General features: G+C 45.3%; 1 protein-coding gene across 2 annotated transcripts; it reads left to right on the top strand.

Annotated features, from left to right (window-relative positions):
- Positions 1-1,233: 1,233 nt before the first annotated feature.
- Positions 1,234-25,741, top strand: LOC109870887 (trafficking protein particle complex subunit 10). 2 transcript variants are annotated; one of them, XM_031805900.1, is made up of 23 exons: positions 1,245-1,513; positions 4,377-4,458; positions 4,656-4,791; positions 7,051-7,250; positions 7,534-7,729; positions 8,692-8,803; positions 9,195-9,442; positions 9,846-9,992; positions 10,422-10,536; positions 10,769-10,845; positions 11,322-11,413; positions 11,615-11,755; positions 12,186-12,298; positions 13,239-13,768; positions 14,331-14,472; positions 17,945-18,103; positions 18,799-19,028; positions 19,247-19,347; positions 19,757-19,883; positions 21,969-22,133; positions 24,460-24,652; positions 24,748-24,936; positions 25,136-25,741. In XM_031805900.1, exons 1-23 carry the CDS (start codon positions 1,450-1,452, stop codon positions 25,381-25,383), a joined length of 3,807 nt encoding a protein of 1,268 aa, XP_031661760.1. In that variant the 5' UTR covers positions 1,245-1,449; the 3' UTR covers positions 25,384-25,741. The 2 variants fall into 2 exon arrangements, with proteins under 2 accessions (XP_031661761.1, XP_031661760.1); XM_031805901.1 differs by lacking the exons at positions 21,969-22,133; positions 24,460-24,652; positions 24,748-24,936; positions 25,136-25,741 and adding an exon at positions 21,825-21,887 and having other exon boundaries at positions 1,234-1,513.
- The last annotated feature ends 2,249 nt before the right edge of the window (positions 25,742-27,990 follow it).

Genomic DNA, 27,990 nt, shown 5'->3' with positions numbered 1-27,990 from the left:
GGTTGTGCCTGGATTGTATTATTTGTACATTTGCAAAAATGTCTAAAAACCTGTTTTCACTTTCATTGTGGGGTGTCGTGTGTAGATTGATGAGGGAAAAAAATTATTTATCAATTTTAGAATAAGGCTGTAACGTAACAAAATGTGGAAAAAGTCAAGGGGTCTGAAAACTTTCCAAATGCACTGTAAAACCACAGGAAGCTGTTCTCTTTCTGCACCAACCAGGAAAGTGCTAACCAACGTATCATGACGACATAGCCATTTTACCTTGATAGGGGAGCAGATAGTAATAAATCAAATCAAAGTTTATTTGTCACGTGCGCCGAATACAACAGGTGTAGTAGACCTTTGAGTGAAATGCTTACTTACAGGCTCTAACCAATAGTGCAAAAAAAGGTATTAGGTGAACAATAGGTAAGTAAAGAAATAAAAACAACAGTAGCGACAGTGAAAAACAGTAGCGAGTCTGGGTACATGGACTCGCTACTAATCCGGGTAGCCATTTGATTACCTGTTCAGGAGTCTTATGACTTGGGGGTAAAAACTGTTGAGAAGCCTTGGCACTCCGGTAATACTTTCTATTATACATGAATCGATAGACATAGCAAAGGGGGGATAGCTAGTTCCACACCTGAAAGCATTCAACTGAAATGTGTCTAACACATTTAACCCAACCCCTCTGAATCAGAGAGTTGTGGGGTGCTGCCATAATCAACATCCAGGGACCAGTAGACATTGAGGGTTAATTGCCATGCTCAAGGGCAGAACGGCAGATTTTTCCACTTTGCCAGCTCTGAGATTTGAACCTGTGACCTTTCAGTTACTGTCAGAACACGCTTAACTGCTGGGCTACCTGCCACCTACTTGTCAATTATAACTTTACATAAATGTTACTACAGTTATTTAAAACAGTCATTCCGAATAGTCATTGTAATCAAACATCCATATATTTGAACAAATCTATTTAAAAGATACATTTTATTGATTGGTCTGTTTCCAGTTAGGAACACCACATGAGAACGGATTCTGTTTTCTGGCATTTATACATTTTCACTTAGTGAGCCGTCCAGGGGAGCCATCAGCTGCTGCAGCGTTCTATGCGGCGTTCCCTTTAAATTGCGTATGGCCCTACGTAGTAGAACGAAGGTGTGTTCCAGGAAGTGTCACGGGACACGGCCAGTGGACGCAGCCCCCAGCCATACATCAGTGGCTTATTCATTACGATTCTGTTGCAAAACGTTTCTTAAACGGAAGAAAACGGAACGAAATGGGGATGGACCTACCTGAGTTTGTCCAATTGAAACGAACGTTTTCGTTGCTCAACGCAACTGTTTTGTAACTGTTTGGACTAATGATTACACCTCACGACTGTCTGCATGCATAAGCATTTACTAAAAACAAACCGGATTTTTACATGACATGGGGGGCTATCACTGACTATCAGAATCCATGATGGAGCCTCAAGAGGAGAAGCCCATTATTTACACAATGGAGAACAAGCCGATTGTGACATGTGAGTGTTTTGTTGCTGGGATGATGTTGCTCTCGTTTTTTATTCAGCTATTTGTAGCGAGGTTTGTGAGTTTGACACTGAGCTCAGGCAAGGCAGCCAGTTGTCGCCGCATATCAGTGGCCTTAAAGAATGGGCTGGCTTTTTCAACGTCAGCACCATTTCTTGCAGGACAGTGGCCGTCGCCGCTTGACAAATTGATAACGCTCATTGAACCATCTTCAATCACAGTTTCTTTCCTTATCATTTTATGATGAGATATGCAATAGGCTACGCTACTATATCAGCTAATGTAGACCGATCATATGTGCTGTCCTTCTCCTATATATGAGCTGACTTTCACTTTTATTTGAGTCATTAAGGTATCTTTCTTTTTTACTCAAGTATGACAATCGGGTACTTTTTCCTCCACTGAGTGTGCGTGTGTTGGGAGAAACTCCTCTGTTGGCCTTTCAAGTGAGCTTCTCAGAAAAGTTATTTTAAGGTTTGACCCTATTGGTGGTCTTGACAGCTCTGGCCTGCTTGTCCCTGGACCACCCTGGCTGGTCAACAAGCTCTCACAGTCACGTCAGAACTAGGTTAAACATTTTTTTTCTCAAAAGTCACATTTCAAAGTTGTTTCAAATGTCAAACTGTTTTAGGTTAAGTTTCAGGCATTAACTCTGAAATCGTAAGGTCAGGCATTAACTCCAAATGGTTAAGGTTTTGGGATAGACTTAAAACAGAAATCTCAAAAACAACTTTCTATCACTGGATACGAAACATGCAACCTTTGGTGCCAGACAAAGACTCCCATCCACTATCCCCGTCCACAAGGACCTTGCCAAACTAAAACCCATTTTAAGGTAACAGCGCTCACTGTTGCCCCTAGTATCCTGTTTCTACGTAGTCTCCCAACGCCCTTCTAACATGGATGTACGTCGAACACTGACTTGTATCACAGGTGACCTGGCTGGGTTGGTAACCTATGGGCTTAATATACCATACTTCTAGTAGCCGATTAAACTCAACTCTGCAATTTATTGTGCGGTGACTAGTGTCACTTAAAGTTGTTTAAAAAACGAATGATTAATAAAAAACGACTGATTATTTTGTGTAATTGCGGACTTTTTTCTGGGTAATGAAATCAGTCGTTCTTGATTAAAAAACGTAATTTTCTGAGACGTCGGAGCTCTAGTCCGTCGCCACTAGTCGCCGCACATCTCCATCACAAATCATTGCGTTTAGTCGGCTATACTACTGGCATCCTATAGGTTTCCTATACTTCATTTGAGGGATGAATGGACGAGGAAGTCAGTGATTCAAATATAAGTAGAATAACCTCCGGTATGCTTGATAAGATCTGTCATCATTTGGGTCGGCAGGGTAGCCTAGTGGTTAGAGGGTTGGACGAGTAACCGGAAGGTTGCAAGTTAAAATCTGTCGTTCTGCCCCTGAACAGGCAGTTAACCCACTGTTCCTAGGCCGTCATTGAAAATAAGAATAGGTTCTTAACTGACTTGCCTGGTTAAATAAAGGTCAAATAAAAAAATAAAAACACAATTTCCATTGTAGCCAGAAAACCTTAATGAGCTTCCATTCTCTTCTCTCTGGGGGGGGGGGGGCACCATACCAGGGCTCTTCTCTCTGGGGGGGCACCATACCAGGGCTCTTCTCTCTGGGGGGGGGGGGGGCACCATACCAGGGCTCTTCTCTCTGGGGGGGCACCATACCAGGGCTCTTCTCTCTGGGGGGGCACCATACCAGGGCTCTTCTCTCTGGGGGGGCACCATACCAGGGCTCTTCTCTCTGGGGGGGGGCACCATACCAGGGCTCTTCTCTCTGGGGGGGGGCACCATACCAGGGCTCTTCTCTCTGGGGGGGGGACCATACCAGGGCTCTTCTCTCTGGGGGGGGGACCATACCAGGGCTCTTCTCTCTGGGGGGGGGGACCATACCAGGGCTCTTCTCTCTGGGGGGGGGGGGGGGGGGGGACCATACCAGGGCTGTGTGCAGTTTTACTATTAGAGGCAACAACAGGATTTACTAGCAGAGCTATACAGCGTTGGTCTCTGAACAGCCCTATTCACAAGGGCAAAGTCTCAGCTTTATGGCGCAGCCTTGCAGCACTTGTATGATTGAAAGGTCAATTAGATTTGAAGTCCAATGGCTGTTTGCCTGTGACAGACACACAAAACAGCAGCAATAGAAGGGACATACTACATTCTTCCAGTGCATGTGTACCACAGTGTATTAGAATATTCCCACCGCTTCATTACGTCAAGCCTTGTTATGTTTCTTAGTCCTGAATGCCCAGTAGTGGGCTTTGCTTTGCTGTTGTCAAGGTAACAACAGAATGCTGTTTACCGAGACAGAATTTGTCTCAGCATAACATTTCTGAACAGGTGTTGCTCCCCCCCCCCCCCCCCCCCACCGTCGCTCATAATCACACACACAGGGAAAGATAGGTTGGTTCGGGGAGTCTGGTGGGGGATGGGATACTCCCTGACATATCAACCTTTAACCACACAGGAAAAGGTTGGTTCTGGGAGTCTGGTGGGGGATGGGGTACCGCCTGTCATGTCAGTATCTTCAAAACCTGTGCTTTTTTCAGCCGTGGACGGGTTTGGAAACACCACTAGGACAGAGGGGTGATAGCCAGCAGGGCTTATTGAGTGTAGCTGGATCATAGGGCAGGGCTATTCAATTACAGTCCTGAAGTTCAACTGGCTGTTTTAAATGAACGTATAATCCTGTGTTGACAGGTACTTATTGGGTATCAGGGGATTTTCTGTTCTCCTCATTCTCTCTCCTCCTACCCTCACTCTCTTTCCTCCTTCCTTCCTTTCCTCCCTCCTCTTCCCTAATCTCCCCCTTTCTCCACCAGGTGCTGGGGACCAGGCCTTGTTCACTTCTCTCTACACCCCATTGGCCCAGCAGCTTCCCAGGGAACCAATGGAGTGGAGGAGGTGAGTGCTGACAAGATGTGCCAGGGAGTAATTGGTCTAATTTTTTGTGGAACTGTTGAATGACTTTGTCGACTAAATGTTGGCTTACTGGTCTATGCTAGATAAGAGCATCTCAGTGTATAAGCATTATAATGTATAAACTCCTTTATAGAATGTCTATACCATAATATATATATATATGTGTGTTTTTATCTTAGGTCGTGTGGACGAGCACCAAAGATGATCCATTTAGAGGCCAACTTTGTCCAGTTCAAAGAGGAACTCCTCCCTAAAGAGGGAAACAAAGCCCTCCTCACTTTCCCCTTCCTCCATATCTACTGGACAGACTGCTGTGTACGTGGTGCTGTGTCCGTTTTACTGTAAACACACACAGTCTTGTACCGCTAACCTTGTGGGGACAAACAATTCAGTCCCATTCAAAATCCTATTTTCCCTTTCACCCTAACCCAAAAACATAACCCTAAAACTAACCCCAGCATAACCCTAAAACTAACCCCAGCATAACCCTAAAACTAACCCCAGCATAACCCTAAAACTAACCCCAGCATAACCCTAAAACTAACCCCAGCATAACCCTAAAACTAACCCCGGCCTAACCCTAAAACTAACCCCGGCCTAACCCTAAAACTAACCCCAGCCTAACCCCAGCCTAACCCTAAAACTAACCCCAGCCTAACCCTAAAACTAACCCCAGCCTAACCCTAAAACTAACCCCGGCCTAACCCTAAAACTAACCCCGGCCTAACCCTAAAACTAACCCTGGCATAACCCTAAAACTAATCCTAGCATAACTCTAAAACTAACCCCAGCCTAACCCTAAAACTAACCCTGGCATAACCCTAAAACTAATCCTAGCATAACCCTAAAACTAACCCCAGCATAACCCTAGCCTAACCCTAAAACTAACCCCAGCATAACCCTAAAACTAACCCCAGCATAACCCTAAAACTAACCCCAGCATAACCCTAAAACTAACCACAGCATAACCCTAAAACTAACCCCGGCCTAACCCTAAAACTAACCCTAAAACTAACCCCGGCCTAACCCTAAAACTAACCTCGGCCTAACCCTAAAACTAACCCCAGCCTAACCCCAGCCTAACCCTAAAACTAACCCCAGCCTAACCCTAAAACTAACCCCGGCCTAACCCTAAAACTAACCCCGGCCTAACCCTAAAACTAACCCCGGCCTAACCCTAAAACTAACCCCGGCCTAACCCTAAAACTAACCCTGGCATAACTCTAAAACTAACCCCAGCCTAACCCTAAAACTAACCCTGGCATAACCCTAAAACTAATCCTAGCATAACCCTAAAACTAACCCCAGCCATAACCCTAGCCTAACCCTAAAACTAACCCCAGCATAACCCTAAAACTAACCCAGCATAACCCTAAACCTAACCCCAGCATAACCCTAAAACTAACCCCAGCCTAACCCTAAAACTAACCCCAGCTGCTAACCCTTAATGTAATTCTAACCTTAACCCTAAACCCCCTAGAAATAGTATTTGACCTCGTGGGGACTAACAAAATGTCCCCAGGTGGTCAAATTCTCGTTTGTTTTCTATTCTTGTGGGGACTTGAACACGTACACACACACACACACACACAAATTCTACTCTACCCTCCATTAAATAACCGGTGGGATGTAACAGCCTAGCTAGATGATTTGCTTCAGAGTGGATAATCAGTATTATTCTCAGTGCAGGCAGCAGATGGATGGCAGACAGACACAACACATTACATGTTGTGTATTCCAGCTGGTTCACATGTTGTTTGCATTTAGTCTCAGGAGGATTCCTCTATTCCTCGTCTGTCTGGCTGTCTGGCTGTCCGTCCGTCCGTCCGGTCCTGTCCGTCCTGTCCGTCTTCGTTCTCCTAATGAGTGTAACCTGGCTGGCCCCTCAGTTTGTTCAGGGAGAGCAGAGCGATCAGTCGAAAAGTGCTGAGGAAACAGAAGTTTGTTGATGTACTAAAAGGGCGGTTCACTTGTTTTAAAGAAGTGCAGTCCAGTCAGCGACTCGTGACCGACGTGGGAAACAGTGCGTGACGGATAGCTATGGCAGAGAACCTTTTGTTGTTTTAGAAGCACTTTAGTATATCAAGGCTGTTGGACTCATTAAATAATAAATGTCATTCATCCAGGGCATTTGATAGTAATGACTCCTATAGAGGTTTGCGCCATTACTATTTCCTGGCATTTGATGCCTTGAAAAGGGACTGGAGATACACAGCAGTTTTGTTTTTACTCGTAATGTGAGAGAGTTACTTTATGATTGTCTGAAACAGTGAACCAACAAAAAAATATAATTATTCTTGTTATTATTATGATTGTTATGATGTCATTATAAAAAATTATTATTGTTATTATTACTGTTATTGTTATTATCATAATTATTCATATTGGTGTTATTATTATTATTGTTATTGTTATGATTAACAAATATTATTATTATTATTGTTAATATTATTCTTGTCTTTGTTATTAGTATTGTTGTTGTTGTTATTATTGTTGTTATTGTTAATATTATTATTAGGGGTTCAGAAAGGACTAACCAATGAATGAATAATGAACTGTCAATAAACCCTCTAGGACACTGAGGTGTACAAGGCGTCAGTCAGGGACAACATGATGAGGTGGCAGGGCAACCTGCGGCTCCACGGGTCAGCTGACTGGGTCATCGTTGTCGTGGAGACCAGCGATGCCAAGAAGAAGAACAAGACCAACATCCTGCCTCGCTCTTCCTTAGTGGACAAGATCCGCAACGACTTCTGTAACAAGCATAATGACCGGTGAGACACACAAGATACAAACAAAATGGACACACTTTACAACACAAGATACAAACAAAATGGACACACTTTACAACACAAGATACAAACAAAATGGAGGCTGGAAATGAAAAACACAAATAGCCAGAAGAAAGAATTGTTCTGACAGATCAGATACAAATGTCTCTCATTCGCTCTTACTCTCTCTCTCTCCTTCTTTCCTCTCTCTTTCCTTCTTTCCTTCTCTCCTCTCTTTCTCTCTCCTTCTCTCCTCTCTCTCTCCTTCTTTCTCTTTCTCACCTAGTTGTGTGGTTCTGTCAGACCCTCTAAAGAATTCGTCCAGGTCTCAGGAGTCGTGGAGTGCCTTCCTGCTGAAGCTGAGGACTCTACTGCTGATGTCCTTCACTCAGAACCTGGGACGCTTCGAGGAGGACATGCGCACCCTCCGGGAGAAACGCAATCAGCCCGGATGGAGCTTCTGTGACTACTTCATGGTACAGGTAGGTCTGTACCTGCCAGTCTGTGTGTCTCAGGTGAGAGCATGTCTCAGGTGAATCTGTGGTTTTATACAGGAAGAAGAGGGTGTGTGTTTATTTATATATTTATATATATATATAGTGTATACACTACCATTCAAAAGTTTGTAGTCACTTAGAAATGTCCTTGTTTTTGAAAGAAAAGCAACATTTTTTGTCCATTAAAATAACATCAAATTGATCAGAAATACAGTGTAGACATTGTTAATGTTGTAAATTACTATTGTAGCTGGAAACGGACGATTTTTAATGGAATATCTACATAGGCGTACAGAAGCCCATTATCAGTAACCATCACTCCTGTGTTCCAATGGCACGTTGTGTTAGCTAATCCAAGTTTATCATTTTAAAAGGCTAATTGATCATTAGAAAACCCTTTTGTAATTATGTTAGCACAGCTGAAAGCTGTTGTTCTGATTAAAGAAGCAACAAAACTGGCCTTAGACTAGTTGAGTATATGGGGCATTAGCATTTGTGAGTTCGATTACAGGCTCAAAATGTCCAGGAACAAATAACTTTCTTCTGAAACTCGTCAGTCTATTCTTGTTCTGAGAAATGAAGGCTAGTCCATTGCCAAGAAACTGAAGATCTGGTACAACGCTGTGTACTACTCCCTTCACAGAACAGTGCAAATTGGCCCTAACCAGAATAGAAAGAGGAGTGGGAGGCCCCGGTGCACAACTGAGCAAGGGGACAAATACATTAGAGTGTAGTTTGAGAAACAGACGCCTCATAAGTCCGCAACTGGCATCTTCATTAAATAGTACCCACAAAACACCAGTCTCAACGTCGATAGTGAAGAGGCGACTCCGGGATGCTTTTGTGTGTGTGTGTATGTGTGTGTGTGTGTGTGTGTGTGTACTAATCAGTTTCTGAACTGTATGTTCGATCACGTGTGATGTGTATCTGTGTTTTGTTGTGTGCAGGAGGAGTTGGCCTTTGTGTTTGAGATGCTACAGCAGTTTGAGGATGCTCTGCTACAGTACGACGAGCTGGACGCCCTCTTCACTCAGTATGTTCTCAACTTCGGGGCTGGAGGTACATGTATAGCCACTCCCTCTCACGCAAGCTTTATAGGTGTTCGGGCGACCGGGAGACCCACAATTGGCGACCGGGAGACCCACAATTGGCGACCGGGAGACCCACAATTGGCGACCGGGAGACCCACAATTGGCGACCGGGAGACCCACAATTGGCGACCGGGAGACCCACAATTGGCGACCGGGAGACCCACAATTGGCGACCGGGAGACCCACAATTGGCGACCGGGAGACCCACAATTGGCGACCGGGAGACCCACAATTGGCGACCGGGAGACTCACAATTGGCCTTGCCGGTTTTGCCCCAAAATCACTCAAGCTTTATAAGTTAGCGACTCAATACATTAAAACCAGCATATAGTTGTGTCTTTCTGCCCGTCTGTTTGTAGACGCGGCCAACTGGCTGGGTTCCTTCTGCTCCCCGGTGAAGAGCTGGACTGGCTTGCTCCTGCGGCGCCCCATAGACATGGAAAAGAGAGATGGGATCCAACGCGGGCAGGCTAGCCTGCTAGAGTTACGCAGCTACCTGTTCTGTCGTCAGTGTACCCTGCTCATCTTCCTCCAGAGGCCCTGGGAGGTGACACAGAGAGCCCTGGAGCTGCTGCATAACTGTGTCCAGGAGCTATGCCTGCTGGAGGTACGGTTACTGGGTGGTGATGGGGGTACGGTTACTGGGTGGTGATGGGGTACGGTTACTGGGTGGTGATGGGGTACGATTACTGGGTGGTGATGGGGTACGGTTACTGGGTGGTGATGGGGGTACGGTTACTGGGTGGTGATGGGGGTACGGTTACTGGGTGGTGATGGGGGTACGGTTACTGGGTGGTGATGGGGTATGGTTACTGGGTGGTGATGGTGGAGTTTTCTTGCTGCTTCTGCCTCACTTATTTTTCTCTCTCTCTCGCTCCTTCTCTCCTTTCTCTCTTTCTCATTCTCTCTTCTCTCTCTCTTTCTCTTTCTCATTCTCTGTGTGTTCTTTTCTCTGTTTAATTACAAGCGTTTTGCAGTGTGCTGTTAGCTAAACTGTTGTTGTTGTGTAGGTGTCTATGATGGAGGGTGCATTAGACTGCTGGGTCTTCCTCAGCTGCCTGGAGGTGCTGCATCGTATAGAAGGCTGCTGTGACCAGGCCCAGCTAGAGGCTAATGTCTCCCACACTGTGGGCCTGTGGGCCTATGCTACTGACAAGGTAGGCTTCATCCTAGGTTCCTGCCTTCTAAGGAGTTTTTCCTAGCCTCTGTGCTTCTGCCTCTGCATTGCCTCTGCATTGCTTTCTCTTTTGGGTTTTAGGCTGGGTATCTGTAAATCACTTTGTGACAAATGCTGACGTTAAAAGGGCTTTGATTGGTTGAAGCATTATTATATTATAGCTACTATAAATGTACCTCATATTGGGCTAGTAACCGAAAGGTTGCTGGGTCGAGTCCCAGAGCTGACTAGGTGAAAATCTGTCGTTCTGCCCCTGAACAGGCAGTTAACCCACTGTTAGGCCGTCATTGAAAATAAGAATTTGTTCTTAACTGACTTGCCTGGTTAAATAAAGGTTAAATTAAAAGTTCATATTTTTTATTTTCTTAACTTCTTTCAAACCCAACTCCCCTCCCTCCCTCCCTCCCAGCTGAAGTCTCTGGGCTATATGTGTGGTCTGGTGTCAGAGAAGGGTCCACTGTCTCTGGAGCTGAACCGAACTGTGGACCTGCTGGCTGGACTGGAGGATGAGAAGGCTGAGACTGGTGAGGGGGTGTGTGTGTGTGTGTGGGGGGGGGGGGTATACAAATTATAGGCAGGAACACAACCGTAAAACATTTGAATGGGAAACCACAGTAGCTTGATATCGTCTCTCAGTAGATTGGCATTGACAAAGCAGACGGGATGAGATCTAGGTTCTGAGCCAAATGCTACAGCAATGTACAGAGCACTCCTCTAGTGGGATCAATTCCTCACTTGTCCTAGTTCCTCTTTCAGTCCACAGCTTGCAGAGCCCGTATAAAAAACTGAAGGAGGCCCTGTCTTCTGTGGAGGCGTTTGAGAGACATTATCTTGTAAGTTCAGATATGAAACATGTCGGTGTGTATGTGGTGACAGGCTGTCAGATAAAAAGTATGTTGGCTTGATTAAACTAAACAGCATCAATTTATCCCCCTGTGCCTCCCTCCTTCATTCTATTCTTTTCCCTCCCTCCCTCCCTCCCTCCCTCCCTCCCTCCCTCCCTCCCTCCCTCCCTCCCTCCCTCCCTCCCTCCCTCCCTCCCTCCCTCCCTCCCTCCCTCCCTCCCTCCCTCCCTCCTTCCCTCCTTCCCTCCCTCCCTCCCTCCCTCTTTCTCTCCTCACTCACTCACTCACTCACTCCCTCCCTCCTTCTTTCTCTCCTCCCTCCCTCACTCCCTCCCTCCCTCCTTCTTTCTCTCCTCCCTCCCTCCCTCCCCCCATCCCCCCGTTCCTAATTTCCTCCCTCATCCCTCCTTTCTTCCCTCCTTTCCTCTCTCCCTCCTTTCCTCCATCCTCTATCCGTCCATCAGGAGTTGTCCCATGCTGCTGTGGAGATGTACACGGCCATTGGCAGGATGAGGTCAGCGCGGCTCATTGGGAAGAGCCTGGCTGAGTTCTACATGTAAGAGACCGTGATGGTCATCAATTCCACTTCTGCCTGTAAATGTCTTTCTACCGTCTTCTGCACAGTCAAGAAGTCAAGTACAGGGTGTGTGTGTGTGTGTGTGTGTGTGTGTGTGTGTGTGTGTGTGTGTGTGTGTGTGTGTGTGTGTGTGTGTGTGTGTGTGTGTGTGTGTGTGTGTGTGTGTGTGCACGTAATAAGGAGGAAAGGTGATCCTGAGCAGGCGGAGAGCTTCTTGCAGAATGCTCTGAGGTCATACGTGTCAGAGGGGTGGAGCCTACCTGTCACTCACACCAGGAAGCAGATGGCTGAGTGCCAGAAACTGCTGGGGAAGACCGAGAAGTATCCCCAATCAATGAAACCCCGAAGAGCAGAGGCAGGAGCACAGTGGAAAAACTCCCTGGAAGGCAGGAACCTAGGAAGAAACCTACAGAGGAATTTTCACTGGATGTAAATGAGTAGAAAAGTGTAATGCCAAATGTGTCAATTGTTGCCATTATGTCATCTCTTTGAATGAATGCCATTCACTTTTTCTATATTCAGATTCAGAGAATGTTGATGTCCTCAGAGAGGCAATTCTTTTTCCAGCAGTCATAACACATAGCACATAAAAACGTTGAATTAAAACAAATAAGAAGAAAACGACAACAAATAGCAAAGGATGTTTACAACTACAGTATAAGCTAGTCTGAAGGACCAATTTCTTTCGCATATTGTAGCTCTCGTTGTCATTGCCCGTTGGCTGCTGGTTTCCTTGACAACCCACCCTTAGCTACCTGCAGACAAGTGCCTTGTTGGCAGGTGATGCCAATCTGACCAATGAGGAGAGGATTCACTTCTGTCAGGAGATCCTGACTTTCGCCAACCAATCAACAGACAGCAAGGGTAAGCAGCCAGTCATAGCAGATTATTTTAGTCAGTCAACATGATTTATGTCTAACCCTGTTCCAGGAGAACTACTCTCCTGTCCTGTAGGTTTTCGCTCAAACTCCAGTCATAACTAACCTGGGCCTCGTTCGACTCCAGTCGTAACTAACCTGGGCCTCGTTCGACTCCAGTCGTAACTAACCTGGGCCTCGTTCGACTCCAGTCGTAACTAACCTGGGCCTCGTTCGACTCCAGTCGTAACTAACCTGGGCCTCGTTCGACTCCAGTCGTAACTAACCTGGGCCTCGTTCGACCCCAGTCGTAACTAACCTGGGCCTCGTTCGACCCCAGTCGTAACTAACCTGGGCCTCGTTCGACCCCAGTCGTAACTAACCTGGGCCTCGTTCGACCCCAGTCGTAACTAACCTGGGCCTCGTTCGACCCCAGTCGTAACTAACCTGGGCCTCGTTCGACCCCAGTCGTAACTAACCTGGGCCTCGTTCGACCCCAGTCGTAACTAACCTGGGCCTCGTTCGACCCCAGTCGTAACTAACCTGGGCCTCGTTCGACCCCAGTCGTAACTAACCTGGGCCTCGTTCGACTCCAGTCGTAACTAACCTGGGCCTCGTTCGACCCCAGTCGTAACTAACCTGGGCCTCGTTCGACCCCAGTCGTAACTAACCTGGGCCTCGTTCGGTTACCAAACGTTTTTGAATGTTGCAGATAGAAATGCCAATGATTGGAGCCGATGTGATTCCTTATTCTACATGTCAGAGAGGCGTGTTTGTTCTACATATAACATATTTCTATCGGAAAGTTCCAGAACGTTGCGTCCTGCTGAACGTGTCAGGTGTGCTAGGGTAGTGTTGGAGCCTTGATGTAGATCCATCTATTGACACATTATTATATTTCACCGTGCCCCTGTCTCTCTCTCCCTTCACCTCTTATCCCTCTACAGCCCAGAAGGTGGCGCTCAGTATGAGTTCTTTCGCCCAGCTCAAGCAGCTGCAGTTCCGCCCGGCAACAGCCACGGTGCACTCTGGCACCGCCCTGCAGGTGGAGTTGTGTCTGCGCAGCTTGATGCCTGTGGCCGTACCTCTGGAACAGCTGGCTGCCAGTGTTCACTTAAACCTGGAGCAGGGAGAGACTAACGGGAAGACCAGGGGGCCACAGAGACGGCCATACCCAGGGACGGTGCTTTTCCCCCTGGGTAACTCCTCAGCGATGCCCCCCTCCGCTGCTGGTCCTTCTCTGGAGCTGGAAGAGATCCAGGACCGCAGCTCCTCGGACCCTCGTACACTCAACTCCACCGGCATGGTGTGTAAGAACACACACCTGGTCATGCGTCGTCATGACAGCAGCCCGTCACCGGACATGCCCAACCTTGTCAGCCCAGTTCCTGTTGTCATGGATGACGGGGCAAAGATGCTAATGAGCGGTGATGTCACTGTGCTGCCGGGCAACAACAGCATTGTCTTCAGTGTACCAGTAAGACCCTTATTATCATGCTGTGATTGTCCTCTTCCACAGGACATCGCTTTAACTGCAAATACAGGACGTCATTATCACTTGAGATTGTAGATTGTCTATTGACTCTTTTCTCTATCTCTCTCACTCCCTCTCGCTCGCTCCCTCCCGCTCGCTCCCTCCCGCTTGTTCTCTCCCTCTCGCTCCCTCCCGCTTGTTCTCTCCCTCCCTCTCGCTCCCTCCCTCCCCCTCTCGCTCCCTCCCTCCCCCTCTCGCTCCCTCCCTCCCCCTCTCGCTCCCTCCCGCTCGCTCCCTCCCTCTCTCCCCCTCGCTCCCTCCCTCTTTCTCTCCCTCTCTCCCTCTCGCTCCCTCCCTCCCCCTCTCGCTCCCTCCCTCCCGCTCGCTCCCTCCCTCTCTCCCCCTCTCCCTCTCGCTCGCTCCCTCCCTCTCTCTCCCCCTCCCCCTCTCTCTCTCCCTCTCCCCCTCTCTCTCTCCCTCCCTCCCTCCCCCTCTCTCTCTCCCTCCCTCCCTCCCCCTCTCTCTCTCCCTCCCTCCCTCGCGCTCTCTCTCTCCCCTGGTGTAGAGTCAGGAGCTCGGTACCTACACGTTGCGTCAGCTGTGTGCCACAGTGGGCCAGGTCCAGTTTGTCCTCCCTCACATCTCTCCTCTGGTCCAGTATGAGGTCTATTCTCAGGAGCCCCAGCTCACTGTGGAGCCCCTCACAGGTCTCTCTCTGTCTCTCTGTCTCTCTCTCTCTCTCTGACACATTTAGTTTGAGTTATTTGCACCAAAGAAAACAAGTGATAGACAACAATACAGATGTGAATCATTTGAATAAAACGGTGTACAGGTTGGAATCCAAGGGCTTATATGAAAACCAAACCACAAAAAAACTAGATACAAGTAATAAAAATAAAAAATAAAAAAAGGTTTGTTAACAGATTAAACAACTACTAATTGAAACACTCAAATTTTGTTTATGATACACACAGTTCAAATGACTGATATAATCACACCTGTACTACCACCTCGACTTCCCTCTTACTGGACATGATATCCACGAGTTCATCTGGGAAGTAGATAAATTGACAATCCAGAAGTACCCCTTTAAGAAACATTTTGCAACAGAATCTGCAGACCCCGATGGCAATAAAATGTATAAAACCGAAAAGATTGCCTTGACTTGGAAGAGTTGCAGTGTTGGATAGCTTTAGCCAGTTAGCTTGCTAGCCAACATATATAGCATTCCTCTCTGTTTGAGACAGGTTGTTGAGTAGACTTAAATTAGCGGCATGAGCTAAGTAAGTGAAAGGAAAAACTAAGAAAAAAAGAAAGAAATATAGCTAGCTCTCTGCTGCTTCTTCATTTTTGAAGAAATTAAATTGTCTTTCTTTCTTTGATTCAACTAGTCACCACAGTTTATGCACTGCAGTGCTAGCTAGCTGTAGCTTATGCTTTCAGTACTAGATTCATTCTCTGATTCTTTGATTTAGCCAGTTGAACATATGAGTTCATGCTGCAAGAGCACTGATAGGTTGGAGGACATCCTCCGTAAGTCGTCATAATTACTGTGTAAGTCTATGGCTGCGGGTGAGTACCATGAGCCTCCTAGGTTTTGTGTTGAAGTCAATGTACCCAGAGGAGGACGGAAGCTAGCTGTCCTCCGGCTATACCATACCATGGTGCTTCCCTAGAGGGTGCTGTTGAGGCTTCTGTAGACCATTGCAAAATAGTGTTTTAATTAGTTATTTGGTGACTTGACTATATTTAGCAGTTTATCTAAAAATGTGAACTTTTTTTGTTTGTTTCACCCCAAAGAATTGTAGGAAATTCACTGAGTAGGATGGTCCTCCTCTGAGGAGCCTACCCTGCCACACACATTAATATGCTGAACTCAGTGGTGTGAAGTACTTAAGTAGAAATACTTTATATTACTACTTAAGTTGTTTTTTTGGTCTATCTATACTTTACTATTGATATTTTGGACAACTTTTCCTTCACTACATTCCTAAAGAGAGTAAGGTACTTTTTACTCCATACAGTTTTCCTGACACCCAAAACTACTTGTTACATTTTGAATGCTTAACAGGACAGGAAAGTTGTCAAATTCACGCACCTATCAAGAGAAGATCCCTGCTCATTCCTACTGCCTCTGATTTGGCGGACTTACGAAACACAAATGCTTAATTTACCATATACAGTGGAAGAGAACAAGTATTTGATACACTGCCGATTTAGCAGGTTTTCCTACTTACAAAGCATGTAGAGGTCTGTAATTTTTATCATAGGTTCACTTCAACTGTGAGAGACGGAATCTAAAACAAAAATCCAGAAAATCACATTGTATGATTTTTAAGTAATTAATTTGCATTTTATTGCATAACATAAGTTTTTGATCACTTACCAACCAGTAAGAATTCCGGCTCTCACAGACCTGTTAGTTTTTCTTTAAGAAGCCCTCCTGTTCTCCACTCATTACCTGTATTAACTGCACCTGTTTGAACTCGTTACCTGTATAAAAGACACCTATCCACACACTCAATCAAACAGACTCCAACCTCTTCACAATGCCCAAGACCAGACAGCTGTGTAAGGACATCAGGGATAAAATTGTAGACCTGCACAAGGCTGCGATGGGCTACAGGACAATAGGCAAGCAGCTTGGTGAGAAGGTAACAACTGTTGGCGCAATTATTAGAAAATGGAAGAAGTTCAAGATGACGGTCAATCACCCTCGGTCTGGGGCTCCATGCAAGATCTCACCCCGTGGTGTATCAATGATCATGAGGAACGTGAGGGATCAGCCCAGAACTACATGGCAGGACCTGGTCAATGACCTGAAGAGAGCTGGGACCACAGTCTCAAAGAAAACCATTAGTAAAACACTACGCCGTCATGGATTAAAATCCTGCAGAGCACGCAAGGTCTCCCTGCTCAAGCCAGCGCATGTCCAGGCCTGTCTGAAGTTTGCCAATGACCATCTGGATGATCCAGAGGAGGAATGGGAGATGGTCATGTGGTCTGATGAGACCAAAATATACATTTTTGGTCTAAACTCCACTCGCTGTGTTTGGAGGAAGAAGAAGGATGAGTACAACCCCAAGAACACCATCCCAACCGTGAAGCATGGAGGTGGAAACATCATTCTTTGGGGATGCTTTTCTGCAAAGGGGACAGGACATCTGCACCGTATTGAGGGGAGGATGGATGGGGCCATGTATTGCAAGATCTTGGCCAACAATCTCCTTCCCCCAGTAAGAGCATTGAAGATGGGTCGTGGGTGGGTCTTCCAGCATGACAATGACCCGAAACACACAGCCAGGGCAACTAAGGAGTGGCTCCGTAAGAAGTAGCTCAAGGTCCTGGAGTGGCCTAGCCAGTCACCAGACCTGAACCCAATTGAAAATCTTTGGAGGGAGCTGAAAGTCCGTATTGCCCAGCGACAGCCCCGAAACTTGAAGAATCTTGAGAAGGTCTGTATGGAGGAGTGAGCCAAAATCCCTGCTGCAGTGTGTGCAAACCTGGTCAAGAACTACAGGAAATGTATGATCTCTGTAATTGCAAACAAAGGTTTCTGTACCAAATATTAAGTTCTGCTTTTCTGATGTATCAAATACTTATGTCATGCAATAAAATGCAAATTCATTACTTAAAAATCATACAATGTGATTTTCTGAATTTTTGTTTTAGATTCCGTCTCTCACAGTTGAAGTGTACCTATGATAAAAATGACAGACATGCTTTGTAAGTAGGAAACACTGCCGATTTTGCAGGTTATCAAATACTTGTTCTCCCCACTGTATATGGACTTTAAAATGATTTATGTTTTATACTTTTACTTTTTCTTTTGATACTTAAGTATATTTAAAACCAAATACTTTTAGACTTTTACTCAAGTAGTATTTTACTGGGTTACTTTCATTTTCTGTTATTGGTATCTTTACTTTTACTCAAGTCTGACAATTGGGTACTTTTTTCATCACTGCCCATACTGTATTTTCCTTGTCTTAAGTGTGTTTTTACCCTTTGTCCTATGATTTTGATATATTTCATTGCTGTTTTGTGTAATGCAATTAGTTTGTTTTTGTATATATTGTATGTTTCGTTGTTGTTTTTGTGTTGACGGTCATGTATTGTAAATGTGAAATACAATGTTTGAACGGACCATTTTCAAAAAACACACTGTCTCTGTCTCAGACCAGCTGCTGGCAGGCCTCCCCCAGAGGGCAAAGGTCAGGCTGCAGACAGGACACTACACTGTGAAGAAGGGAGACGCCCTGCAGCTCACTAACATAGACAGCATGCCCATCCTCACCTCCTCCTCCTGCCCTGCTACCATCCTCAACAGCACTGCAGGTCAGAACAGAGAAATCGTGAGAAATTTTCACATATGAAATTCAGGTCCCTGGTTCGGTATCCTGGAGCGTTTCTACAAAAAATATAGAATTCTACAAAAATATAGAATTCTACAAAAATATAGAATTCTACAAAAAAAAATTGAATTCTACAAAAAAATTAGAATTCTACAAAAAAATTAGAATTCTACAAAAAAATATAGAATTCTACAAAAAATATAGAATTCTACAAAAAAAATATAGAATTCTACAAAAAAATACATTTTCCTTCCACAAAAATAACAGTTTCAGGATGCGATTTGCAAGGGTGCGATTTGCAAGACGCATATTCTACATGATGTTATTAGCAAGCTAGTTTGTTTACAATGAACGAAAAGTTACACGCGAATTACGATGCCTGCGTCACAATACACGGCACTCATTTCAGCCAGGGTTCGTTTGCGTTTCATTACATGCTTTATGTCTCGGATGAGCACACTAAATGCTCCAGGATCTGGATTATACAGGGGGGGAGACGACGACATGTGAAAGCACCCTACATTGTATCCTGATCCTAGCTGTAGTTTTCTGCTCATCCGTGTCTTCCTTCTCAACTTAGTTCCACACCAATCATACTTCCTCATCCCTCACTGAGTCTCTCTCTCTCTCTCTCTCTCTCTCTGTCCTCACCCTCCCCTCTTCTCCTCTCATCTGCAGAGCGTGTGGATGAGAGTGTTCTGTTCATCCAGTCGTCTGACAAAGTGACCAGTATCTCTCTACCTCCCACCCCACCCTATCACACCCTGGAGTTTCAGCTGGAGGTACTGTGTGTCATCCCTTCTGATCCAGTCCGGCCCGAGAACCAGAGACTCACAAACGGAGAGATACACTACCGTCCCCGGAGCTACAGCCACCCCGATAACCACATGGCCGCCATCAACCAGAGGGTACTGAGGACAGATATGTTTGATCTTGTTGATAGCAATGCAGGATAAATAATGTAGATATAGTGATTTTCAATGACTTTCGGGATTTGTTATGCATTTCGTCTACATTGTCAAGTTAAATTATTATTTTTCTTAATTTATAAAGAATTGGATGGCTTATTTTGAATGGAGATGAGTAACATATTCTGTCATTGTCTCTCTCTGTTCTCTGTGCACAGATGTCTGTAGACTGTCCCTGGTCCATCTACTCCACTCCAATATCTCTCACCTTCTACATCCCCTTTAAGGCCAAGCACTCACTACTATCAGCAGGGAACAGGTAAATCCTCACTACTATCAGCAGGGAACAGATAAACCCTCACTACTATCAGCAGGGAACAGATAAACCCTCACTACTATCAGCAGGGAACAGATAAACCCTCACTACTATCAGCAGGGAACAGATAAACCCTCACTACTATCAGCAGGGAACAGATAAATCCTCACTACTATCAGCAGGGAACAGATAAACCCTCACTACTATCAGCAGGGAACAGATAAACCCTCACTACTATCAGCAGGGAACAGATACACCCTCACTACTATCAGCAGGGAACAGGTAACCTGGGGAAAAAACAACACCTAGTATTCAAATCTTAACCTATGAGGTCCGGGGTACTGCTGGTTTTCTGTTTGTAGATCTGAAAGAATTTGACCTTTTGACCGCTACCCTTTGACCTGACTCACAGGAAGTACATCCAGGTGTGTCTACAGAACGTGTCAGATGTGAACTTTCACCTGATGGACCAGAGGCTAACAGAGAAACATCACGAGTCTTCTCTGGAACTGCAGTCCCTCAATACTAAAGCACAACAGGTAACTTAACAATGAACCATCAGAAGAGACAGACACTCTGACAAGTCTCAACATCAGCAATATTCCAATAGCCCTATTTTCATCACAGATTTAAGACCTTCACTTTTGTAACTTTCACTTGATGTAAGGTGGTTATCTCTCTCTCTCTCTGTATAGTTGGTGTACAATAAGCAGTGTGTGGTTCTCTCTCTATATACACTGCTCAAAAAAATTAAGGGAACACTAAAATCACACATCCTAGATCTGAATGAATGAAATATTCTTATTAAATACTTTTTTCTTTACATAGTTGAATGTGCTGACAACAAAATCACACAAAAATGATCAATGGAAATCAAATGTATCAACCCATGGAGGTCTGGATTTGGAGTCACACTCAAAATTAAAGTGGAGAACCACACTACAGGCTGATCCAACTTTGATGTAATGTCCTTAAAACGAGTCAAAATGAGGCTTGGTCATCTTGGTACCTAATGACAGTCAGGCTACCTCTGGTGAGCACATGGAGGGCTGTGCGGCCCCCCCAAAGAAATGCCACCCCGCACCATGACTGACCCACCGCCAAACCGGTCATGCTGGAGGATGTTGCAGGCAGCAGAACGTTCTCCACGGCGTCTCCAGACTCTGTCTGGAGCACAACCCCCACCTGTGGACATCAGGCCGGGGCGGCAGGGTAGCCTAGTGGTTAGAGCGTTGGACTAGTAACCGAAAGGTTGCATGTTCGAATCCCCGAGCTGACAAGGTACAAATCTGTCATTCTGCCCCTGAACAGGCAGTTAACCCACTGTTCCTAGGCCGTCATTGAAAATAAGAATTTGTTCTTAACTGACCTGCCTAGTTAAATAAAGGTTTTAAAAAAAGGCCCTCATACCACCCTCATGGAGTTTGTTTCTGACCGTTTGAGCAGACACATGCACATTTGTGGCCTGCTGGAGGTCATTTTGCAGGGCTCTGGCAGTGCTCCTCCTTGCACAAAGGTGGAGGTAGCGGTCCTGCTGCTGGGTTGTTGCCCTCCTATGGCCTCATCCACGTCTCCTGATGTACTGGCCTGTCTCCTGGTAGCGCCTCCATGCTCTGGACATTATGCTGACAGACACAGCAAACCTTCTTGCCACAGCTCGCATTGATGTGCCATCCTGGATGAGCTGCACTACCTGAGCAACTTGTGTGGGTTGTAGACTCCGTCTCATGCTACCACTAGAGTGAAAGCACCGCCAGCATTCAAAAGTGACCAAAACATCAGCCAGGAAGCAGAGGAACTGAGAAGTGGTCTGTGGTCACCACCTGCAGAACCACTCCTTTATTGGGGGTGTCTTGCTAATTGCCTATAATTTCCACCTGTTGTCTATTCCATTAGCACAACAGCATGTGAAATGTATTGTCAATCAGTGTTGCTTCCTAAGTGGACAGTTTGATTTAACAGAAGTGTGATTGACTTGGAGTTACATTGTGTTGTTTATGTGTTCCCTTTATTTTTTTGAGCAGTGTATATAGTTGGTGTGCAGTAAGCAGTGTGGTTCTCTCTCTATATATATATATAGTTGGTGTGCAGTAAGCAGTGTGGTTCTCTCTCTATATATATATATATAGTTGGTGTGCAGTAAGCAGTGTGGTTCTCTCTATATATATATATAGTTGGTGTGCAGTAAGCAGTGTGGTTCTCTCTCTCTCTCTATATATATATATAGTTGGTGTGCAGTAAGCAGTGTGGTTCTCTCTCTCTATATATATATATAGTTGGTGTGCAGTAAGCAGTGTGGTTCTCTCTATATATATATATAGTTGGTGTGCAGTAAGCAGAGTGTGGTTCTCTCTCTCTCTCTATATATATATATATATATATATTAGTTGGTGTGCAGTAAGCAGTGTGTGGTTCGCTCTCTCTATATATAGTTGGTGTACAGTAAGCAGAGTGTGGTCCTTCTCTCTCTCTATATATAGTTGGTGTGCAGTAAGCAGAGTGTGGTCCTTCTCTCTCTCTATATATAGTTGGTGTACAGTAAGCAGAGTGTGGTCCTTCTCTCTCTATATATATAGTTGGTGTGCAGTAAGCAGAGTGTGGTCCTTCTCTCTCTCTATATATAGTTGGTGTGCAGTAAGCAGAGTGTTTACTGCGTATGGGATGTGAGGTGGAAGGAAAACATGCCAGTCTGTCTACAGTGTGTGTTCTCTGCCAGCTTCTCCTCTGCTTCTGAGGAAGTCTCAGCCTTCAAGCCCTACCACTACGAGTTTCAACTGGAGAGAGTGACAGTGAGTAGCCTAATGTACCTGAGCCTGTCAGCCTAAAAGGCCCAGTGGAGTTAAAGTTCAGTTTTTATTGTGTTTTGTATCATATTGTACAACAGCTGATGAAACTAACACTGTAAAAGTATGAAACATTTTCATCTGTGTTATTTCCTGGTAATTTCTGATTGAAAATACAATCTACACAGGTCCTACTAATCAGCAGATTTGCATGGGTGGAGTTTTAGCTTGCCTGGCGACGTCACCAGGCCATATAAGTTAATAGACCAATAACAGAGTTTCAAACCTCTCTACCAATTACAGCTAGTTTTCAGGTTCCATATTCCTCCCATTAGGCTCGTCCAATTATGCCCCTCATTTAGACCACTCCCAGACAGTCATAGCAAAATGATTGCTTTAGCGTTTTGCTAAACAGCAATTTTTATATCTTTTTTACTGTGTTCTACTCTGCGTCTGTGTTCCACTCGACTACTGTGTTCTACTCTACTACTGTGTTCCACTCGACTACTGTGTTCTACTCTACTACTGTGTTCCACTTGACTACTGTGATCCATTCTGCGTCTGTGTTCCACTCGACTACTGTGTTCCACTCTGCGTCTGTGTTCCACTCGACTACTGTGATCCATTCTACGTCTGTGATCCATTCTGCGTCTGTGTTCCACTCGACTACTGTGTTCCACTCTGCGTCTGTGTTCCACTCGACTACTGTGATCCATTCTACGTCTGTGATCCATTCTGCGTCTGTGTTCCACTCGACTACTGTGTTCAACCCTACTGTGTTCCACTCGACTACTGTGTTCAACCCTACTGTGTTCCACTCGACTACTGTGTTCAACCCTACTGTGTTCTACTCTACTACTGTGTTCCACTCGACTACTGTGTTCAACCCTACTGTGTTCTACTCTACTACTGTGTTCCACTCGACTACTGTGTTCTACTCTACTACTGTGTTCTACTCTACTACTGTGTTCCACTCGACTACTGTGTTCAACCCTACTGTGTTCTACTCTACTACTGTGTTCCACTCGACTACTGTGTTCAACCCTACTGTGTTCTACTCTACTACTGTGTTCCACTCGACTACTGTGTTCAACCCTACTGTGTTCTACTCTACTACTGTGTTCCACTCTGCGTCTGTGTTCCACTCGACTACTGTGTTCAACCCTACTGTGTTCTACTCTGCGTCTGTGTTCCACTCGACTACTGTGTTCAACCCTACTGTGTTCCACTCGACTACTGTGATCCATTCTACGTCTGTGTTCCACTCTGCGTCTGTGTTCCACTCGACTACTGTGTTCTACTCTGCGTCTGTGTTCCACTCGACTACTGTGTTCAACCCTACTGTGTTCTACTCTACTACTGTGTTCCACTCGACTACTGTGATCCATTCTACGTCTGTGATCCATTCTGCGTCTGTGATCCATTCTGCGTCTGTGTTAAACTCTGCGTCTGTGATCCATTCTGCGTCTGTGTTCCACTCTGCGTCTGTGTTCCACTCTGCGTCTGTGTTCCACTCGACTACTGTGTTCAACCCTACTGTGTTCTACTCTACTACTGTGTTCCACTCGACTACTGTGATCCATTCTACGTCTGTGATCCATTCTGCGTCTGTGATCCATTCTGCGTCTGTGATCCATTCTGCGTCTGTGTTCCACTCTGCGTCTGTGATCCATTCTGCGTCTGTGTTCCACTCTGCGTCTGTGTTCCACTCTGCGTCTGTGTTCCACTCTGCGTCTGTGTTCCACTCTGCGTCTGTGTTCCACTCTGCGTCTGTGTTCCACTCTGCGTCTGTGTTCCACTCTGCGTCTGTGTTCCACTCTGCGTCTGTGTTCCACTCTACGTCTGTGTTCCACTCTGCGTCTGTGTTCCACTCTACGTCTGTGTTCCACTCTGCGTCTGTGTTCTACATCGGTGTTCTACTTTATATCTGTGTTCTACATCTGTGTTCTAATTTATATCAGTGTTCTACTTTATATCTGTTTTCTACTTTATATCTGTGTTCTACTTCATATCGGTGTTCTACATCTGTGTTCTACTTTATATCTGTGTTCTACATCGGTGTTCTACTATATATCTGTGTTCTACTTTATATCTGTGTTTTACACCTGTGTTCTACTTCATATGTGTTCTACATCTGTGTTCTACTTCATATCTGTGTTCTACATCTGTGTTCTGCTTCATATCTGTGTTCTGCAGGGTTGGGGTCAATTGGAATTAGTCAGTCAATTCAGAAAGTAAACTGAAAAGTAGAAAATCTGTTTTTCACTTCTTTTAAATTCAAATCAGTTCCTGAATTCAAAATTGAGCCCAACCCTGGTGTGTTGTGTTGCAGACACTGTACAGTGTGAGGGCAGAGATCATGCCTGCGGCTGGTCAACAAAACTGTCACTCTGGCTCCCTCTGTGGGCTGGAGATGTCCATTACACGACTGGCTGAACCTGATGATGATGAAGAAGATGGAGGGACTGAGGAGAAAGGGCAGACAGAGACAGAGGAGGTCTGCTCCACCAAGCTCATGTATGAAGGTATGTGTGCATAAACTCAGAAAGTGGGTTTACTTCAAGTGGTGGATTATAGTGTGTGTGGTGAGCACATTAAACCCATCTCTGTTCTCCCCCAGTGGCAGGCAGTAGCTGGGTGGTGTATGGCAGAAGCTCAGGGCTGGTGTCCATGCCAGCGGATGCTAATGCCAACCACAGGGTACAGGTTGAGTTGATGCCCCTCTTCGCTGGCCACCTGCCATTCCCTGACATCAAGGTGTTTAAGTACCTACCTCCCAGTGCCAACTCCGCCAGCCAACCTGATACAGGTGAGTCCTACCTCCCTTCTTCAGGCTCTCTCCTCCTCTCACAGAGGTTTGACTCTCACAGGGCTAAATCCTAACTTATGTATATTGGACATTCATGCAAATCAACCATTGACATGAATGTATGTTTTTAATTGTTTTAAAATGTTTTTAATTATGCATTGTGCCAGGTGCTAACTCCCCTTTACCCTTCTGTTCACAGACGGCTGTGTAGAAAACGACATCCTCTCCCTGATGGACCGGCCTCTGGATGATCAGGGGGACACGGCCAGCTTCTGTAGCCAGGGAAGTGTCCACTCTGTGGGCAGCGGGGAGCAGCAGTCCAGGGTTCTTCCCATGCCTCGCCTGGAGCCCTTCAGCCCGGGACAGGTGTTCAACCACAGCCAGGGATGCCAGGTCCTGGTGCTTCCCTCTACTGATGACCACGTTCTAGAGATCAACGCTACGTGACCCTGGTGATCGGTCAACACCCACTACCATCACCTCTTGCCCCATACCTCCTTTGGGGCTCCACTGTTCTGGAGCTCTTAAGTTTAGTTGGGACCCAAAAGTAGCTGTTCTAAGATCAGACTATGGACTCTGCTAGCTGGACTAGCCCCCGAGCCTGGAGCGAACACAGTCACATCCGTAGAGCCCTGATGAACTAGACACACCACAACCTGCTGATGTCTTGACATATGTTTTCCTTCTCTTCTTCAGACTGTGTTTTGGCTCAGTGAATAGATCTGTGTTTGACATACTAAGACCTTAGCCAAGGCAATCTTGTCCTTCCTCAAACTTTCTGTATTAAACTCAAATGCAACAAAGACCTGAGTATAGTAAAGTGTGTGTGTGTGTGTGTGTGTGTGTGACTGACGGACGGACGGACGCTCACATACTGATGTATGTCTCAGCCATGTACACGTTCATGTCTCCTTCTAGCCTTTCACCATTCTCACCAAACCCACAGTCCATAACTAACATGTGTAGTTACACTGCCCTCATCTGACCACTGTACATACTGTTATGTAAGTACATTGACAAAAGCTGAAGAATATACGCACATCCAGGTACTTTCCACAGGTGCTGGAGTTGTAGGCAAAACTCACTGAAAAACAGAAAGGAAAACGCTGCACACTGCTGCCAGGTGAGGCTGCCAGGTGAGGCTGCCAGGTGAGGCTGCCAGGTGAGGCTGCCAGGTGAGGCTGCCAAGTAATGCTGCCAGGTGAGGCTGCCAAGTAATGCTGCCAGGTGATGCTGCCCGGCGATGCTGCCAGGTTATGCTGCCAGGTGAAATATATATTTCTAACGTTTTGACCCTTAGGTCTTCATCAGGCCTCCATATTCCAGGTGGGGGTGGAAAGGTCCTATATATAGGGGCAGTACTCAGTGACATCACTTCCTGAAACAGATGTATTACATAGTTTCACAATATTAACATTCAATGCATCAAAATATATGATCTTACACAGAGCATGTGATCAATATTTATAGTAATATACATACACATACAATTTTCAATTAGGATTTTAAAAAACAATAGATTTTAGATTTATTGGAACTATAAAAACGATTTCAAGTCAAACTCCTCGTTAAGGCCAAGAGAAAGATCCTGTCGATCCAGAAAGATGTAAATAAATATGACAATGAAAAGAGACTCCTTGTCGTTTCTCTGCAAACCTCTACAACAGTAAGCAATCCAGCTCTAAACTGGATTCAATTCTAAACTGGATTCAGCTCTAAACTGGATTCAGTTCTAAACTAGATTCAGCTCTAAACTGGATTCAATTCTAAACTGGATTCAGCTCTAAACTGGATTCAGCTCTAAACTGGATTCAATTCTAAACTGGATTCAGCTCTAAACTGGATTCAATTCTAAACTGGATTCAGCTCTAAACTGTACTCAGGACTACTACTATTTACATGTCAATTCTAATCTGGATTCAGCTCTAAACTGTACTCAGGACTACTACTATTCACATGTCAATCCTAAACTGGATTCAGCTCTAAACTGGATTCAGCTCTACACTACTCAGGACTACTACTATTTACATGTCAATTCTAATCTGGATTCAGCTCTAAACTGTACTCAACATCCTAAAGTCCATTCACATCTACCATAACTAAATTGTAAAAAAAAAAGTTTTTTATTTAACTAGGCAAGTCAGTTAAGAACAAATTCTTATTTACAATGACGGCCTTCCCCGGCCAAACCCTAACCCGGACGACGCTGGGCCAATTGTGAGCCACCCTGTGTGTTAGAGTGGATGGTTGTGTGTGTGTGTGTTGGACTCGCTGGCTGTAGGTGTGTTTGGAGTGATGAAGATGTGTCTGGTCACCTGCTGCTGTTGTCCAGGCGACATACACAGTGAAGGCCCAGAGCCATGTCAGCCGAAGGGTTGACTTCTCACTGAGAACACACACAGTCAGGACTAAGTCAAACTATGCCCTAGCATAGCAGTACTTCAATAGACTGGGGAGTAGCATCCAAAGCTTTTACAGCAGAGATAAGATATAGATACTGACTATCAGTGGTGATTTTAGCATGTAAATCTTGGTAGGCCAAACAAACAAACAAAAATTGGGGGATGCATGCCAGCAAAGCCACTACACAACACAACACTAAACAATACATGAATTGCACTATAACAGTGACCACAAACTGTTAGGATCTACCTAAAGCTGTCCCAACAGCAGAGTCCCAACACTTTACCGCTGCTACACCGGTCTTTCAGCGGAGCCTTGTCTGTCAGCGAAACAGTTAATTCAGCCTCATTTACTGCCTTTTAGAAAAACAGCTGATGTGGCTGACTTGCTTAAACCAATGTGGTTTCTAATGACAATTAAGATCTACAAACTATCGCATAAAGGGATAAGAGGAAATCCATAATTTCGATTAAGACATTAATGAGTGAGCTAGGACAGACATAGTTCAAATCATTATTTGTTCAGAACCTTTTAAATGTACAGTGACAATTCAGAGCATGGGCCGTTCTTACAGAGTTCTCCCTGTACACCAAGTCAGAACCTTAGGATAAATAAAGGGGGCATATAAATCAGACAATGAAAGCTCTTAGA

This window comes from Oncorhynchus kisutch, linkage group LG26 (assembly GCF_002021735.2).
Source record: "Oncorhynchus kisutch isolate 150728-3 linkage group LG26, Okis_V2, whole genome shotgun sequence".
Lineage (NCBI taxonomy): Eukaryota > Metazoa > Chordata > Actinopteri > Salmoniformes > Salmonidae > Oncorhynchus > Oncorhynchus kisutch.
This window is presented reverse-complemented; position numbering and strand designations above follow the sequence as displayed.